The 19,833-nt window shown below is 43.1% G+C and overlaps 2 protein-coding genes across 4 annotated transcripts in view; one reads left to right on the top strand and one right to left on the bottom strand.

Annotated features, from left to right (window-relative positions):
- The window catches only part of LOC122556465 (zinc finger matrin-type protein 1-like), a 103,750-nt gene extending 100,358 nt beyond the window's left edge, over positions 1-3,392 (bottom strand). Inside the window, exon 1 of one of the 3 annotated variants that reach the window (XM_043703171.1) lies at positions 3,184-3,392. In XM_043703171.1, coding sequence (XP_043559106.1) covers positions 3,184-3,322 — 139 coding nt within the window. In that variant the 5' untranslated portion in view covers positions 3,323-3,392. Of the gene's footprint in view, positions 1-2,974; positions 3,149-3,183 lie in introns of those variants that run through there. The other 2 variants (XM_043703344.1, XM_043703433.1) reach the window with 2 other exon arrangements.
- A 15,055-nt stretch (positions 3,393-18,447) lies between these two features.
- On the top strand, positions 18,448-19,419 carry LOC122561995 (taste receptor type 2 member 136-like). The gene has a single exon (XM_043714773.1). It carries the CDS (start codon positions 18,448-18,450, stop codon positions 19,417-19,419), a length of 972 nt encoding a protein of 323 aa, XP_043570708.1.
- Positions 19,420-19,833: the final 414 nt, after the last annotated feature.

Raw genomic sequence — 19,833 nt, 5'->3', positions numbered from 1 at the left:
CACCTTAAATCTCCTCTCTTGCCTCCCATAGTAGCCATTTCATTTGGGCCTAGGGATTTATCCACAATCATGCCTGCTATATCTCAGAACCAATTTGTTTAAGGTATTACAGCCCCCCTCCGTGATTTCTATATCGACATTATCCTTCTCTACGTGAAAACAGATGCAAAGTATTCATTTAAAACCTCAGTTATATCTTGTAGCTCCACCAACAGATTGACACTTTAAGTCATGAATGGGCCCTATTCTTTCCCTAGTTATTCTCTTGCCCTTAATCACCTTTGAATTTTCCTTAAAGATGCTTGCCATTGTTTTTTCACGTCCTCTCTTCTCTCTCCTAATTTCTTTTGTAAGTGACCCCCTGCACTTTCTATACTCTTTAGGGCATTTGCTGTCTTGAGCCCTAGGTATCAATCATAACCTTTTTTTTAAACCCCTGACACTGTATGCCCATTGATATCCAGGGCTCTTTGGACTAGTTAACATTCATAGTATTTTATAAAACACTGTTGATTGGAACATAAAATTAAAATGTTTATCCAATTCTGATTACTTTTTTGTTCATCAGATGTGGGTGCTGATTGTAAGGCGAGCATTTGCTGCCCATCTGAATTGCCCTTAAACCGAGTAGCTTGTCATTTCATACGACATTTAAGAATTAACCATATTGCGGCACATCTGGAAGGATATATTGCTTAAAAATGTGTGGCTGGAAAAGCGTAGCAGGTCAGGCAGCATCAAAGGAGCAGGAGAATCGATGTTTCAGGCATAAGCCCTTCTTCAGCCTGAAACGTCGATTCTCCTGCTCCTTTGATGCTGCCTGACCTGCTGTGCTTTTTCCAGCAACACATTTTTAAGCTCTGATCTCCAGCATCTGCAGTCCTCACTTTCTCCTCCAGGAAGGATATATTGACTGGATTAGGTAAATATGGCAGATTTTCTTTTCTAAAGGACACTAGCAAGCCAGATGAGTTTTTACAACTCAATCATAGTTTCACAGTCACTATTAATAAGACTAACTTAAAATCCTAATTTTAATTAATTCACTCAAATTCAACCAGATTTGGTCAGGATTTGAAGCATTAACTCCATAGCATTAATGTGGGCCTTTTGCTTGCTTGTCCAATGATGTATGCATAAAAAGAAATTAGCGAGATTCCATGTTCACTCACTGACAGAGACATATAATACTCACAATAGTGTGCAATTCTTCTGGAAGGCTGACAGTTTTCTTAGATTATGACTCGCATACCTAACTTGGTGGTCTCTGTTTGAGCTAACTATTCTCTTACAAAGTCAGATCATCACAAGGAAGTCAATTTCACAGACAGCAAGCCTTTCCTTTTAAATGCTACTTGGCCTGTAATAGTAATTGGACAAATAGGAAAGCCTATATATGGCTTGACAGATGTGTAAGTTGGAAGTGGTCAAAAACTATATGCAATTATTTCTCTTGCCACTGGATAAAGTGAACATAAGTTAATGCTGGTAAAATACATACATAAGCATCAAAATGATCTGTGCATTGTGCAAAAAGAGACATGTTGTCAAAGCTTTTCATTTTGAAATCATTCAGATGTCTGAATACCAAATTTCAAAGTGAACAACATTTTATACTGCATCAGAAAAGGGTGCCATTTGAGAATCGGTTTGCCAACCAAACAGCATCTTGTTTCTTAGACAGTCAGAATTCTTCCTCACTTATAAATCTGGTACTGTTGTATCTGTTTTGGTGAGTGCAAGACAAAAAGCTTTGACAATGTCCTTTTCAGCAACACAAGTTATTTGTGCAGAAGGTGTAGTATATGAATTAAAATGAGAATTTTTCATGATCTTCAGCACAGATCTCGAAATGTTTATGCAAGTTTCATTGACCCTAATGTGTACTTCAACCTGATGGCCTTGGCTCTTATTAGGTACATTTTGTCTGCTTAGTCTTTCATGGTTCAAACTGTGCTGACAAATTAGCAACAAATAGGTTAACGCATTCATTTGAAAATAAGAAAAATGTTGTTCCCTAACAGCTTATGGCAAAATACCTCTGTTAGATTAAGAGAATGAATGCATTAGAAGTCTGTTACTAATACATAAAATAGCTTCAAATACTAAAATGTAACCAGCCTAGTGAAGACTGTAATATGAAAGATCCTGAAGTGAAAGATATCAAAAGGAAATAGTGATAGGTTACTGAAGGATGTTACATGCCAGCTCTGTTTTTGAATCTAGTTGAATTGATAGATTAGACCTTAAGATTTTCACCCTCCTCAAAGTTTACTCCTGACACTGAACAGGAAAAGAAACCAGAAGTGATTTGAATGTAGAAACGGTATTCTTCATAAAAATGTATAAATGTCTGAAATATTGCTTATGCTTTTTTATAAATGTATTCCAGCTACAAGTTCATCTACATGTATATTTCTAGATAATAAAACAATGCTTTGCCATATAATAATTTACATTACTACTACAACAGTTTGTGCTAATAAAACAGCACTTTTCATAATAGGTAGAACTTTTAATCTTGAAGAGTGTTTTTTATAGTCCCGTTAAAAAAGTGGCCTCAATTTAGCCATTCTTTCTCTGAGGACCATAAAAAATACAATACAAGATTCAGAGGTCGATTTTTTAAGCATAGCACATTTTTAAAATTCAAGATGTGACTTTAATTTTTCATGAATTGTCAAATTGAGAATAACCCCAGAGAGTAAGATGTGTATATAAAATCACATCGTGTATATAAAACTGTTTTATCAATTCTTCAAACATTTCATCTCTCAAATTAAAACTGAATTTCACAATTTTCTATCATGACCTTCGCCCACCCTTCTGGTTTGAGTCAGAAAATAAGAGTTCTTTTTTGTTTAACAAATCCAGATTTTGCCCAGGCCACGGAAAATTTAATAAGTTTGTAAATTATTGCTTATATTTTTGGGATCGGCAGGGCCAAGAATGATAAATTTATTTAATTAATCACCTCGATTCCTTCCACAATCCCGGGGAAACAAACAAGTTAGAGTCGGGGAGACAACAGGCTGCAAACAGAGGCCTCGCTCCAGGGGAGAGGAACAGAAACACTAGGCCGCTCCGCCTCACCACGAGGTTTGTTTAGCGGCTATAGTTTCTCCTTTAAATTATTATTTTGTTTTCTGTTGTGGTTGCACTGACTGTTGGAGCTGAACTCACCTTCTTGGTTCGTTTGCACGGATCTATTAATCTCCCTGTTATTACTACTGTCACCCCCTGCCAGACTATTACATGAATAGTCGGCCCTTTGCTTTCTAAAACTCTCCACTAGCTGCGGTATGGGGGTGCTCATCTCCATGGTGGCAAGTGACCAGCAACAGTAATGCGCCTGCGCAAATCGTCGGACCGCGTCACGCCCACAGTGCGGTCACGGCTCCGCCCCCCCGGTCCGGACTGAGTCCCGCCCACTGGCCGGCCATGGCTCCGCCCTCCGGACTGAGTCCCGCCCACTGGCCGGCCATGGCTCCGCCCCCCCCGGCCCGGACTGTGTCCCACGGCGGGTCTTGGCCGCGCCCAGGACTGCACCCCGCCCACAGCCCGTGCATGACCCCGCCCACTTAGTGTATCAACTTGGTGGTGGTGAAAACACCGTCCCCACATGCGTCTTGACTCGAGTCCATTTGCAACTAGAGATTCCCCATTGCTTTAGCAAACAACAGTAAAGAACACTGAAAAGGAATGTCAGGTTTTGAAAATGATTTGGAGGAGCAGCTCAGCACCAGGTTTCAGACGAAGTGTGTTAATGGAAAAGCACAGCAGGTCATGCAGCATCCGAGAAGCGAGAGAGTCGACGTTTCAGGCATATGCTCTTTATTAGGAATGAGGGGGTGGCCCAAAGGGGCCTGAGTGACAAATGGGCAGGGAGGGTGGGGAAGTTAGCTGGGAATGCGATAGGTAGATGAAGTTGGGGTGAAAATGATAGGTCGGAGTGGTGGGTGGAATGGACAGATGGGAAAGAAGATGGACAGGTAGGACAGTTCAACAAGGCAGAGCTGAGTTGGAAGGTTAGATCTGGGATAAGGAGGGGGGGAGGGGAAAATGAAGAAACTGGTGAAATACACATTGATCCTGTGTGGTTGGAGTGTCCCAAGGCGGAAGATGAGGTGTTCTCCCTCCAGACATTGCGTAGCTAGAGTTTGGCAGTGTAAGGGAGCAAGGGAGAAAGTAACAAAGAGGATTGATGAGGCCAGAGCAGTGGACGTGATCAATGTAGACTTCAGTAAGGCTTTCGACATGTTGCCCCATAGGAGACTGGTTATCAAGGTTAGATCTCATGGAATACAGGGAGAACTAGCCATTTGGATACAGAACTGTCTCAAAGGTAGAAGACAGATGGTGGTGGTGGAGGATTGTTTTTCAGACTAGAGGCCTGTGACCAGTGGAGTGCCACAAGGATCGGTGCTGGGTCCACTATTTTTGTCATTTATATAAAGTTTTGGATATGAACATAGGAGGAATAGTTAGTACGTTTGCAGATGACACCAAAATTGGAGGTGTAGTGCACAGCGAAGAAGGTTACCTCAGATTAGAGCAGGATCTTGATCAGATGGGCCAACGGGCTGAGAAGTGGCAGATGGAGTTTAATTTAGATAAATGCGAGGTGTTGCATTTTGGGAAAGCAAATCTTAGCAGGACTTATACACTTAATGGTAAGGTCCTAGGGAGTTTTGCTGAACAAAGAGACCTTGGAGTGCAGGTTCATAGCTCCTTGAAAGTTGAGTTGCAGGCAGATAGGATAGTGAAGACGGTGTTTGGTATGCTTTCCTTTACTGGCCAGAGCACTGAGTATAGGAGTTGGGAGATCATGTTGCAGCTGTACAGGACATTGGCACTTTTGGAATATTGGTCTCCTTCCTATCAGAAGGATGTTGTGAAACTTGAAAGGGTTCAGAAAAGATTGGAGGATTTGAACTATAGGGAGATGCTGAATAGGCAGTTTCCCCTGGAGCGTCGAAGGCTGAGGGGTGACCTCATAGAGGTTTATAAAATCATGAGGGGCATGGATAGGATAAATAGACAAAGTATTTTCCCTGGAGTGGGGGTGTCCAGAACTAAAGGGCATTGGTTTAGGGTGAGAGGGGAAAGACATAAAAAGGACCTAAGGGGCAACTTTTTCACGCAGAGGGTGGTATGTGTATGGAATGAGCGGCCAGAGGAAGTAGGCTAGTACAATTGCAACATTTAAAACGCATCTGGATGTGTATTTAATGGGAAGGGTTTAAGAGGGATATGAACTAAATGCTGGCAAATGAGACTAGAGTAGGTTGGGATGTCTGTTCAGGTTGGATGGGTTGGATCAAAGGGTCTGTTTCCATGCTGTGCATCTCTATGGCCTTATGACTTGTATGTCCTTGGGAGAGGGAATTGACGTGTTTGGCCACAGGGCGATGGGGTGGTTTAGTGTGTATGTGTCCCAGAGATGTTCTCTGAAACGTTCAGCACATTCATGTCCTGTCTTCCCAGTGTAGAGGAGACCACATCATGAGCAACAGACAAAGTCGATGATGTGTGTGGAGGTACAGGTAAATCTCTGTTGGGTGTGGAAGGATTCTTTGATGCCTTGGAAGGAGGTGAGGAGGGAGATGTGCGCGCAGGTTTTGTACCTCTTGCGGTGGCAAGAGGGTGGGTTAGTGGGAGGTGTACACCTAACAAGAGAATCGCGGAGGGAATGGTCTCTCCGGAATGCAGATAGGGGTGGGGAGGGAAATATAAACAACACTTCCTCCCTCCTTATGCCGACTTGACATAGAGTAATCAAAGATCTATTCCTAACCTCAGCATCCGCCATGTCCCGCTCTTCGGTGAATACCAATGCAAAGTACCCATTAAGAATCTCACCCATTTCCTCTGACTCCATGCATATTTATCCTGCTTTTTCCTTGAGTGGACCAACCCTTTCCCTCATTACCCTCTTGCTTATATATGAATAAAAGGCTTTAGGATTTTCCTAAACCCTGCTGACTAAGGATATCTTAAGACCTCTTTTAGCCCTCTTAATTCCTCATTTCAGATTGGTCCTACATTCCCGATATCCTTCCAAATCTTCATCTGACTTCAGTCACTTAGACCTTACGTAGGCATCCTTTTTCCTCTGAGCTAGTCTCACAATTTCACCTGTCATCCATGGTTCCCTAATCTTGCCATTTCTATCCCTCATTTTCACAGGAACATATCTCTCTTGAACTCTAATAACCTCTCTTTAATAGCCTCCCACATATTCAAACAGTTGCTCCCAGTCTACATTCCCCAGCTCCTGCCGAAATTTGGTATATTTGGCCTTCCCCCACTTTAGCAGTGTTCCTTTAGGACTACTCTCGTCTTTGTCTATGAGTATCCTAAAACTGATGGAATTGTGATCACTATTCTCAAAGTAATCCCCTACTGAAACTTTAACCACCTGACCGGGCTCATTTCCTAACACCAAGTCCAGTATGGCCCCTTCACGAGTTGGACTACTTACGTACTGCTCTAGAAAACCCTCCTGGATGCTCCTGACAAATTCTGCTCCATCCAATCCTCTAACTCTAAGTGAATCCCAGTCAATATTCAGAAAATTAAAATCTCCTATCACCACCACCGTGTTGCTGCTACATCTTTCTATGATCTCTCTACATATTTGTACCTCTATCTCACATTCGCTGTTGGGTGGCCTGTAGTACAGCCCCAACATTGTTACCGCACCCTTCCTATTCCTTAGCTCTGTCTATATTGCCTCACTGCTCAATGCCCTCCTTCAGCACAGCTGATATATCTTCTTTGACCAGTAATGCAACTCCTCCATCCCTTTTACCTCCCTCTCTATCCCGCCTGAAGCATTGATATCCTTAGATATTTAGTTGCCAATCATGCCCTTCCCTCAACCAAGTCTCAGTAATAGCAATAACATGATACTCCCAGGTACTAATCCAAGCCCTAAATTCATCTGCCTTACCTACTATACTTCTTGCATTAAAACAAATGCACCTCAAACCACCAATCCCTCTGCGTTCATCCACCACTTCCTCTCTACTCTTCCCATTAGTCACGCTCACTTCATTATTTAGTTCCTTACAGGCTTTAATTACTACCTCCTTCCTATACACTAATCTCCTCATTTGGTTCCCATATCCCACCACATTAGTTTGAACCCTCCGCAAAAGCACACCCAAGCATATTGGTTCCAGTCCAGCCCAGGTCTAGACCATCCAATTTGTAATAGTCCCACCCAGAACCAGTTCCAATGTCCCACAAATCTGAACCACTCCCTCCTGCACTATCTCTCAAGCCACGCATTCAACCTGAATATTCCATCATTCCTCCTCTGACTCGCATATGGCACAGGTAGCAATCCTGAGATTACTACCTCTGAGGTCCTACTTTTTAACTTGGCTCCTAACTCCCTAAATACTTTGTGTAGGATCTCATCCTGTTTTGTACCTACATCATTGGTGCCTACATGCACCACAAAAACTGGCTGTTTACCCTCCCCCTTGAGAATATTCTGCAGTTGATCCGAGACATCCCTGACCCATGCACCTGGGAGGAAACATACCATTCGGGAGTCTCGTTTTCAACAACAGAAACACCTATCTCCTCCCCTTACGCTTGAATCACCTATGACTATAGTCCTTCCACTCTTTTTCCCGCCCTTCTGTACAGCAGAGCCAGCCACAGTGCCATGAACATGGCTAATGCTGCCTTCCCCTGGTGAGCCATCTCCCCCAACAGTATCCAAATGGTATACCTGTTCTGAAGGGAGATGATCGCAGGGGACACCTGTACTGCCTTCCTGCTATTACTCTGCCTTTTGGTCATCCATTCTCTTTTTCCCTCAGCAATCCTAATCTGCAGTGTGACCAATTCACTAAACGTGCTATCCACGAACCCCTCCACAATGAGACAGTCTGCAGCTCCAGAGCCATCATGTAGTCGAACAAGAGCTGCAACTGGACACACTTCCTGCATGTGAAGGAGCTAAGGATATCAGCTGTGTCCCTGAGCTTCTACATTGAGCAAGAGGAGCATAGCACAGGTCTGAGATCTCCTGCCATTTTTAATCTTAAGCTTTACCTAAGTTGAGAATAAAGTTACAAAAAAGGGAAGAGAATTTTTTTTACCAACTTACCATAACTTAGCAAAATCCTTACATTATCAATACACCACAGAGTTCTTTTTTTTAGTTAGAGGAGGAGGGCTGGTGGGAGACACTATCTTGGATTCAGCCGCTGCCCAAATATATCAGCTTTTTAAATGGTTTGCTTACCTTCCCAGCAACCCCCGGTCCTCGTTCTCTCTGCCCTCACTGCAATTAAAGTGGACATGAAAGATGCTGAACAAAGCTAAAGTCAATGAGAATTAAAGAAAATGCTACATTGGTTGAAGTCATTTCTAGTACAAAGAAAGATTGTTGTGGTTGTTGAAGTTTAATCATCTCCACTTGGCTACCTTCTCCCCAGCCCCACCCCCCTCTCCCATTTATTCTCCACCTGCTTGGACAAGTGCAGCTCCAACAACACTCAAGAAGCTTGATGCCCTGGGGTTGAAGTGTTCTGAGGTGGAGGATGAGGCGTTCTTCCTCCAGGCATCGGGTGGTGAGGGAGTGGTGGTGGAGGAGGCCCAGGACCTGCATGTCCTCGGCAGAGTGAGAGGGGGAGTTGAAATGTTGGGCCATGGGGCGGTGGGGTTGATTGGTGCGGGTGTCCTGGAGATGTGCCCTAAAGTGCTCTGCGAGAAGGCATCCAGTCTCCCCAATGTAAAGGAGACCGCATCGGGAGCAATGGACACAATAACTGACATTGGTGGATGTGCAGGTGAAACTTTGGACATGGAAGGCTCATTTGGGGCCTTGGATGGAGGTGAGGGGGGAGGTGTGGGCGCAGGTTTTGCATTTCCTGTGGTGGCAAAAGAAGGTGCCAGGAGGGAAGGGTGGGTTATTGGAGGGCGTAAACCTGACCAGGTAGTCACGGAGGGAATGTCTTTGCGGAAAGGAGTGGGGAGGGAAATATATCCCTGGTGGTGGAGTCTGTTTAGAGGTGGAGTCCATTTGGAGGTGGCGAAAATGTTGGCGGATGATGCGGTTTATGCGAGGGTTGGTAGGGTGGAAGGTGAGGACCAGGTGGGTTCTGCCCTTGTTACGGTTGGAGGGGTGGGGTTTGAGGGCGGAGATGCGGGACGTGGGTGAGATGCATTGGAGGGCATCTTTAACCACGTGGGAAGGGCAATTGCGGTCTTTAAAGAAGGAGGCCATCTGGTGTGTTTTGTGGTGGAACTGTTCCTCCTGGGAGCAGATACGGCGGAGCGGGAGGATTTGGGAATATGGGATAGCATTTTTGCAGGAGGTAGGGTGGGAAGAGGTGTGTGCCAGATGATTGGAGGGTTACAAATGTTATCCCCTTGTTGAAGAAAGGCAATAGGGATAATCCTGGGAATTATAGACTAGTCAGTCTTACGTCACTCTTGGGCAAAACATTGGAAAGGATTGTGAGAGACAGGATTTATGATTACTTGGAAAACCATAGCTTGATGAGAGATAGTCAGCATGGCTTTGTGAGGGTTAGGTCATGCCTCATAAACATTATTCAATTCTTTGAGGATGTGACAAAAAACATTGATGAAGGGAGAGCAGTGGATGTGGTGTATGTGGATTTTAGCAAGGTGTTGATAAGGTTCCCCATGGTAGGCTGATTCAGAAAGTAAGGAGGCATGGAATAAGGGAAACTGACTCTCAGAGCACTTCAGAGAACATCTCTGGGATACCTGCACCAACCAACCCCACTGCTCCGTGGCCAAACACTTCAACTCCCCCTCCATCTCCACTCCCTAACCACCCAACTTCTGGAGGAAGAACACCTCATTTCAGCCTCAGGACCCTTCAACCCCATGGCATCAATGTGAATTTCACCAGTCTCCTCATTTCCCCTCCCCCGACCTTATCCCAGTTTCAACCTTCCAGCTCAGCACTGTCCTCATGACCTGTCCCACCTGTCAATCTTCCTCCCCAACTATCCGCTCCACCCTCCTCTCTGAGCTATCACCTTAATCCCCACCTCCATCCACCTATTGTACTCTTGGCTACCTTCTCCCCAGCCCCACCCTCCTCCCATTTATCTCTCCATCCTGGAGGCTCCCTGCCTTCATTCCTGATGAAAGGCTTTTGCCCGAAATGTCGATTTTCCTGCTCCTCGTATGCTGCCTGACCTGCTGTGCTTTTCCAGTACCACTCTAATCTTGATAATTATTTTACTACCTTCTTTCCTTTCCCAGTTATCTTCTCTCTATGGATTTTCAAAGAAGATTTAGGATGTTTAAGATCCTTACCAGAATATGACCATGAAAATGGGGTGTGGCTTCATAGAAGGGGCTATTGCCTCTTTAGCAGTTTGCTGCTCTGAGTCAGTTTTGAATTAACATCCATTAGAAAACTGCGCAGAAGAGGACAGTCAGTGGGATTTTTTCTTTGATTAGGGTTGAAAATAGGGTTTCTAATCCTGATGGAGAAAGTGAGGTCTGCAGATGCTGGAGATCAGAGATGGAAATGTGTTGCTGGAAAAGCGCAGCAGGTCAGGCAGCATCTAGGAAACAGGAGAATCGACGTTTCGGGCATTAGCCCTTCTTCAGGAAGATTCAGGAAGATTCCTGAAGAAGGGCTAATGCCCGAAACGTCGATTCTCCTGTTCCCTAGATGCTGCCTGACCTGCTGCGCTTTTCCAGCAACACATTTCCATTTCTAATCCTGATCCCAATCTTGAATTAATAAAAACTGTTACAAAATGAAATTTGTGCACTATGTGATCAATGGCGATTGTCTTGCAATTGTCATAAGTTTTCTAAAATTTCATTGGAGCTTCAGGTTTAACTAATCTAATTATTTATTCATTTGTTAAAAGAAAACTGTGAAGTTCATTTTCCAGGTCTCAGTACCCTTCCTGATTGATCTGCAGTCTTTGAGATGATTAACCACTCCTGATTTGACCAGTTGGATGAAAATGACTTCTCCCATTTCCATTGTTATGTATTGAAATATATTTTGAGCAAAAGTTTCTCTTGTCACTTTTGATTAATTACCTTTTGAATCCCTCAAGGATCTATCTCTTCTAGTTCTCACTTACATGCTGCCACTCCGCTCTGCTACATCCTATGGAATTATATTAGATTCCACAGTGGATAAGGCCTATACTAAACTCACTGCTACCTTTATGGAACTCTACACTGTCACGAACCTATCTCACTGCTTGACCAGCATCCAGTGTTGGAAAAGCAGAGATTTCTTTAAATTAAATATTCAGAAGATCAAGCAATTGGCTATTGATTCGAGCAGAATTTGCGACATTTTCATTTGGATCACTTCAATCTTGTTCATCTCGCTTCTCATAATGAGGGTTCCACGTATTACTTGCATAATCTGGGACTAGGTGAATAAATATTTAATAAATTTTGATACTTTTGGTTACATACCAATGATTCCATCTTAGAAACCTAAGAGACCTGTTTGCTTTGAATGTTGTCGGCTAAATGCGAAAACCACGTTGAAGATGGTTTTAAAGGGGAACCCTTGTGAATACACACCTAACTGTTGGAGAATTAGATCGCAGAACTTCTAAAAAGATAAATCCATTGGCAGATCCTTTTGGTTGCAAAAACACACATAGAGGCAATGGCCTGGTGGTATTATCTTGGATTGCTAATCCAGAGACACAGGTAATGTTTAATGCTCTGAGTTCAAATCCCACCGTTACAGATGATGGAATTTGAATTCAATAATCCTCCGGGAGTCGTACCGGACGATTGGAAGGAGATGATTAACCACTCCTGGTTGTTCCACTTTTCAAGAAGGGTAATAGGGAAATCCCTGGCAATTGCAGACCAGCCAGTCTTACGTCTGTGGTCAGCAAAGGTGTGGAAATAATTCTGTGGGATAGGATTTATGACTATTTGGCAAAGCATAGTGTGATTAAAAGCAGTCAGCATGGTTTTGTGAGGGACAGGTCATGCCTCACAACTCTTATTGAGTTCTTTGAGGAGGTGTCAAGACAGGTTGACGACGGTAGAGCAGTGGATGTGGTGTATATGGATTTCAGCAAGGCATTTTATAGGGTTCCCCATGGTAGGCTCATTCATAAAGTCAGGAAGTATGGGATACAGGGAGATTTGGCTATCTGGATTCAGAATTGGCTGGCTGACAGAAGACAGTGGTTGTAGATGGAAAATATTCTGCCTGGAGGACAGTGTTGAGTGGGGTCCTGCAGGCCTCTGCTCGTTGTAGTTTTTATAAATGACTTGGATGAGGAGGTTGAGGGGTGGGTTGGTAAATTTGCAGATGACACAAAGGTTGGAGGTGTCATCGATAGTATAGAGGGTGACTGCAGGCTGCAGCGTGACATAGACAGGATGCAGAGCTGGGCTGAGAAATGGCAGATGGAATTCAACCTGGATAAATGTAAAGTGATGCATTTTGGAAGGTAGAACTCGAATGCTGAATATAGGATTTAAGACAGGATTCTTGGCAGAGTGGAGGAACAGAGGGATCTGGGTGTGCAAGTACATAGATCCCTCAAAGTTGTCACCCAAGTGGATAGGGTTGTAAAGAAAGCATATGGTGTTTTGGCTTTCATTAACACGGGGGATTGAGTTTAAGAGCTGCGAGGTTTTGCTACAGCTCTACAAGTCCCTGGTGAGACCACACTTGGAATATTGTGTCCCGTTCTGGTTGCCCTACTATAGGAAAGATACGGAGGCTTTGGAGAGGGTGCAAAGAAGGTTTACCAAGATGCTGCCTGGACTGGGAGGGCTTGCCGTATGAAGAAAGGACTTTTCTCTCTGGAGAGAAGGAGGAAGAGAGGAGACCTGATCAAGGTGTACAAAATAATTAGAGGAATAGATAGAGTCAATAGCCAGAGATTTTTCCCCAGGGCAGGGTTGACTGGTACAAGAAGTCATAGTTTGAAGATATTAGGAGGAAGGTCTAAAGGAGACAATCAGAGGTAGATTCTTTACACAGAGAGTTGTGAATGCATGGAGTGCATTGCCAGTTGAGGTGGTGGAAGCGAAGTCATTGGGGACATTTAAGCGACTGCTGGACATGTGCATGGATAGCAGTGAGTTGAGGCGTGAGTAGGTTAAGTTACTATATTTTACATTAGGATTAAGTCTCGGCACAACGTCGTGGGCCTAAGGGCCTGTTCTGTGCTGTACTTTTCTATGCTCTATGTTCTGTCTAAAAGAAAATCTGGAATGAAGTGTCTACTGATGACCATGAGTTGATTGTTCACTAATCTGGTTCACTAATGGCCTTTAGGGAAGGAAACTGTCATCCTTCCCTGGTCTGGTCTCCTTGTGACTCCAGACCCACAGCAATGTGGTTGACTCTTAAAAGCCCTCTGGGCAATTAGGGATGAGCAATAAATGCTGGCCTAGCTAGCAATGCCTTCATTCCATCAATAAATTAAAAAAAGCTCAGTTTTGCAATTCCATAAACTCATCTTGCAGTGAATAAATATGATTTTGAGTATTTCTGGTGAGTGAACCTTGCAGTCACCTGTAAATAATGGTACCTTTTTTTATAACCTGTTGGGAACATTATTTATTCGAATAGTATCGATTTCTCCTCCTCCCCAAACAAACAAAACTCTAGAATTGCTTCCAATCCTAATCAGCTATGACACCTTTGATTTATGGCCATAATCTCTCAGTCCCTTTCCCAACCAATTATTTTGTAAAGGTAGATATTCATCAGGTGTAACTACAAAAAAAATCACTGAAAAATTGAACAGTAAACAAAAAGGTTAAACCTTGGAGTTGGAAGAAATATTAATGACCTGCAACAGCTGGATCTTTCTCAGCAGAGTTTAACAGAGGCTTTTTGTTTTCCCTCTTTCAAAGATTTGTTTAGTCAGCGCAACATTAGGAATATTGTACATAAATAATAAGCTGGCATGAAAAAGAAAAATAATTTATTTACACTGATGAATTCCCAAGAAATATAATTACAGTGCCATTCCTTTTGAATAGAACATCAGTATTTGTATAGCACCTTTAATGGCCTCACGGTGTTCCAAAGCATCATAAGGTTTTTAAAGTGTAGTATTTGTTGCACTGCAGTATTCATTGAAACCAATTTATATACATCGAGTTCTCACACTATAATGTAATAATAACCAACCAACCTTTTTGCTGATGTTGTTAAGGGATAATTTCACAAAATCGCAAGAAATAGGAGTGAGGGTCCCATGGAGTTTGTTCTATCGTTCAATTGGATCATGACTGACCTTGGAGTTTGACTCTCCTTCCCTGTTGGCTCCCCATATTTTAAAGACCAAAAGGCTGTTTATCCCAGCCTTAAATGTGTTAAACAATGGAGCTTCTACAATCTCTTCACAGAACATTGTAAAAATTCACAACCCTTTGAATGAATTAATTTTCCTCATCTCAGTCCAAAATAATTGGTCCCTTATCTGAGATCAGGGCCCCTGTGTTTACAATTCTCTGACCAGTGGAATCAATCTCTGAAAGACAAGCACAGGAACAGGAGGATGTGATTGTAAGTGAAGTCAGTATGAGAATCAAGAAGTGAGAAGTCGGAAGTGCCATTGGTCTTGCAATTGGCCAATAGGTTCGAGCTCCTATAGCTTATATAGACGCAAGTGTGGATGAGCAAACAGACGATGGCACATGACACAGTAGAGAAAGCCATTCAAGTAGGGGATGTTGACGTTGTGCTAGTATGATGAATGATATATAATATATTTCCATTTCAAAATAGAGGCAGATGGATGGGGGTCATGCAGCTGTATATTCTACAGCTAGAGTCTGTGTCTGAAGCCTGATGGGAAAAATGATCAAGTTGACATACTGGCCTGAACACATGGTGACCTAAGGACTATGGAAAGGTATATTAGTTGGAAAACAGACATCTCAAGGAAGACAGCTCATGATTGCTTACCTAAAAGATAGTATGGTCAACAAAAAGACAATGGAAAAGGGAACCAGATAAGTGGAACATCATTAACTGAACAAAATCATGGGGCAATGATCAAGCAGTGACATCAACAGCTTGAAACCTTCTAGACCCTGGAAAAAGAATGTAAAAATCCACAGCCCTGAGAAGATAGCATGGTAATCTAAGGAACAATAGTTTAGACAGATTTACTATCAACAACATTTGTTACTATTTGAATCTGATCAATTGTTCTCTGCAGGGAATATCCAACATGAACAATGCTCAAGTTAAATAGTACAGTATAATCCCCTTGTAAATGCTCAAGTTAAATAGTACAGTATAATCTAGCCATGTGTAGCAGCTTGCTTTAAGCTTTATCTTAAAACTGCTTCAATGTCTCAATTCATTAACCAATAAAAGTAACACAGTGGATTCTAAATTGTACTGGTTCTTTGACATGCGAAGTTGACTCCACACAGGTAAACTCAGTTCCAAGAAAGCACGTGACTGCATTCAGTTGCCTGGGAGAACCCTGTAGTGTAGCATGATTATATTGCTGATTTTACCATAGTACAAGGTTTTGTTTTGACTTCAGAATTGAAGGTTCATGGTCTCAATTCAGAAGAACTAAGAGTTCAGTTCAGAAGAGAGAAACAGTTCCCCTGTCAGGAGAACCCAGTTTTAGTTCAGGGGAACCAGTTTCTTCACCAGCTGAGGTGTTTTTAGATTTGTGGAGTTTCCAAGCCCATTGAGTTGGAGAAAAATATTCAAATTGTTAGAACTGAAGAAGTTTAGGTCATCAGAATTGTGAAAGGTTCATGCCAACAGACTCAGAAAGGAATCATAAAATTGTCTTCACGGTTCAAGGAACAATCAGTTAAGGAAAAACCTGACGAGTTGTCATAGGAGTGACATTTCTTTGGAATTCAGTATCTGTGATGTTGGGAATCAGGTTGAAACTTTGCTGTTTACTTTAAGATCTTTCTGACTTTTTAGATATATAGCTTTTATTTATCCTTTGCATGACACACTTACTTGCTATTGTTAAAGAACATTTGCAGATTTGTGTGACTGTGTCAGTGATTAACTGCCATGTTAGCCCACTGCAAAAATTAAACATATTATCTATCAAGACAGATTTCATTATGAGATCTCACTTGTCTGGTGTCAGCATTAGCTGGAATTTAACAGTAGTAGAAAATAGTACAGTCAGCAAGATGGACTCAGTTCCCTGCACAGACCATGTTGCCTGCCTGGTGTTGGGATTCAGGTGATCTACTCAGGGCTGAACAAGAACTTGCCGTGAGAGGGGCAAGATCCAGTGACTGTGGTCCACATAGATACTAATAACATAGATAGGATTAGTATAAGTATGAGAAGCTAGGGGCCAAATTACAAGGCAGGGACAAAAAGTTACAAACTGATGATTGCACCAGCAGATAAGGCCCGAGATTGTGAAAATTGTAAAAACCCATAAGCAAAGACAAGTGGATGAATTGTCAGCACAGATAGAAAAAAACCTACTAGCCATTTCAAAGATATGGTAGCAACGTGACTATGGCTGGAATGTAAATATTGGTAGATATATGACATTTTGATATGATAGGAATCAAGAAAAAGTTAGTAGGGCAGCTCTTAAGAATGACAGTGATATAGTAATGTGAAATAAACTTAGCTTGAAAACAAGAGATATAGAATCATTTGGGTAGAAATGAGAAATAGAAAAAGTAAGAGGCACATGTGGGTGTAGGTTCAAGGCCTACAGTGTAATAGATGTTACACTGTAGGACAGAGTATACAGGAACAAGTAATTGTGCGATTTAAAACAAGGTCACTCAATAATTGTAGATGATGATAATCCGCATGCAGATTGGATGAACCAAATTGGCAAAGGTAGTCTAAAAAATGAATTTGTAGAGCAACTTTGGAACAATTTCTTAAAGTAATATAGAGTAATATAGATGTACAGCACAGAAATAGACCCTTTGGTCCAACCCATCCATGCTGACCAGATATCACAACCCAATCTAATTCCACCTCCCAGCACCCGGCACATATCCCTCCAAACCCTTCCTATTCATATACCCATCCAAATGCCTTTTAAATGGTGAAATTGTACTAGCCTCCACCACTTCTTCTGGCAGCTCATTCCATACACGTACCACCCTCTGCGTGAAAAAGTTGCCCCTTAGGTCTCTTTTATATCTTTCCCCTCTCACCCTAAACCTATGCCCTCTAGTTCTGGACTCCTCCACTCCAGAGAAAAGACCTTGTCTATTTATCCTATCCATGCCCTTCATGATTTATAAACCCCTATAAGGTCACCCCTCAGACTCTGACACTCCAGGGAAAACAGCCCTCGCCTATTCAGCCTCTCCCTATAGTTCAAATGCTCCAACCCTGGCAAAATCCTTGTAAATCGTTTCTGAACCCTTTCAAGTTTCACAACATCTTTCTGAAAGGAAGGAGACCAGAATTGCACACAATATTCCAACTGTGGCCTAACCAATGTTCTGTACAGCTGCAACATGACCTCTCGACTCCTGTACTCAATACTCTGACCAATAAAGTAAAGCATAGCAAACGTCTTCTTCACTATCCTATCTACCTGCGACTCACTTTCAAGGAGCTATGAACCTGCACTCTAAGGTCTCTTTGTTCGGCGACACTCCTTGGGACCTTACCATTAAGTGTATAAGTCCTGCTCTGATTTGCTTTTCCATAACGTGTTCTAGAAACGATCAGAAGACAGCTTATTTTAGAGCTGAAAATGAGTAATGAGACAGGATTAATCAATTATCTCATTGTAAAGGAGCCCCAAGCAAACAGCAATCTTAATATGGTACGATGTCGTGATAAGTTCAAAGGACAGAGTTTTAGATCTGAGAGCAGTGTTAGTCAGTGGAGATCTGTCCATCAGCAACAGTAGAGGCTGGATCATTGCCTTAATTCTTTTGGTAGTCAGGGTAAGGGGTAGCAGACAGGAAAGGGAATGTGAGAAGGTATCCGCATGAACCATGATCTGAATAGCCATGCACCTTCCAAAGGCTGTATTATCTCCTTGTGATGCTGAGTTCTATGTTTCTGTGTCAGTGTTGCATGGCGGCCTCAAGCAGCGCAGGCAGCACATGGAAGTTCCTAGGCGCACAGTCTTTATCTGAAACCTTCTCTCAAATGATTTCTATTTCACTCCAGGGAAATACAGTCTGACCTGCCGATTTTTTTTTGTCCTGTTCGAGTTGACATTTATAACAAAACACACACACACACACACACACACACTTCTGGAGGGATACCCTCCACTGGTTTCTATAGCAATGTGACCAAGAGAGTTCACCCCCTCCGTCACATTATCACAGAATATAAATCACCATGTCAACTGCTGGTACCTGGTGAATCGTAAATACGCTTTTGCAACCATCCTCCGCCCACCCCCGGAAAGGAGAGAGAGAGAGAGAGGCAGAGACAGAGAAAAAGATAGAGACAGAGACAAGGGGAGGTAGAAAACGATGGTAGATGGAGACGGGATCCCTTTCATGCTGGTGTTCGTGGTTACAATCGTGTTGGGTACAATGGGAAACATCATCGTCCTTTTCGCGTTTATCAGCGTTGCTGTGAAACAGAAGCGTTTCGCGCCGCTGGACAGAGTGATCGTCAACAAGACATTCGTCAACTTGTTACTGTGCTTCTACCAAGGCATCCCCAGAATGCTGACATGCTACAGGGTCGAGTTGCTCCAGGAGACAGGCTGCATCATCCTGGTGTACCTGAACTCCTCGCTGAGGTGCATCAGCATCTGGTCAGTTTCCAACCTCAGTTTCCTGCATTTGATCAAGATCAAGCGACCCAACTGGGCTTTGGTCAATTACATCCTCAGCCACCAGAGCAGGTACGTCAATGTTTCCATCAGTGCCCTGTGGCTCACCAGCTTCACTTTCTACATCCCGTACACCATGGACAAAATCATCCACTTGTCGCAGGGCCAGCAGAACCACTCGGTCTGGTACCTACCCAGCGCCAGCTGCAATGGCCTGGCCAGTAGCTCGGCTTCTGACATCGTCACCTACATCTCGGTCAGCTTGGACCTGCTAGCGATCGTCTGGGTGGTGGTGCTGAACGGTCTGATCATTCAGCTTCTCTGCAAGCACCAGAGGAGAGTGGGGGTGGCAGGGCAAGGGTTAAATCCCGGGAACAAGACCATCCTGCAGGCTACTAGGATCCTGGTCTCTCTCCTCTGCATCTACGTGACTTGTTGGATCTCGAATGACATCGTCTGGATTATGCTGATTGCAAACGTCATGCCCGATCAAGGGCAGAATCAGACTTTGAAGTACATGTCCAGTTTGATTTCCTCTCTATACTACACGGCCAGTTCGTATGTCCTGGTTTTTGGACATAGGAATGTGAAAGATGTGTTCATTCCGGTCTGCAGGCGTTTGAAACAGAGGAAAGCAGCACATTTCCAGGATGTGGAAATCTAGTTGATCTAACAAGTAGCGGGAGAACTCAGACCTCGGGCAATGCAGAGAGCTAACAATCTGTGCCCAGCCTACAATGTAGGTAAGGATGGAGACTAAAGGGGTGTACAAGGTAGCTGTGTGAAATTGCCATTCAGGAAAGCGCCATTCAGTAATTCTGCACTACAGTGGGGAATTATATTAGGAGTATAGAACCACACAGCACGGGGAGGTCTTCCCACCCATGCCAGCATCTGCTGTTGTCAAGCTTTTTAATAAATCTCAGTCCTGTGCTCTTCCCCCGCACTTCTGGAGGAAGATTAAGAATCCTTCCAAGTATTTATCCAATAGTCTTCGAAATGTTGCAATTGGATTGGCTTCCTTCAGGTACTGTCTTCTGGATCACAGATGGCTCCTTGGAAAGCAATGGTTCATACA

This window comes from Chiloscyllium plagiosum, chromosome 1 (assembly GCF_004010195.1).
Source record: "Chiloscyllium plagiosum isolate BGI_BamShark_2017 chromosome 1, ASM401019v2, whole genome shotgun sequence".
In the NCBI taxonomy this organism is placed as follows: Eukaryota; Metazoa; Chordata; class Chondrichthyes; order Orectolobiformes; family Hemiscylliidae; genus Chiloscyllium; species Chiloscyllium plagiosum.
The sequence above is the reverse complement of the archived record's forward strand: the minus strand, read 5'-3'. Positions and strand labels throughout refer to the sequence as shown.

Coding starts and splice junctions, on each gene's coding strand:
- LOC122561995 (XM_043714773.1), top strand. CDS start 18,448: ATGGTAGATGGAGACGGGATCCCTTTCATGCTGGTGTTCGTGGTTACA.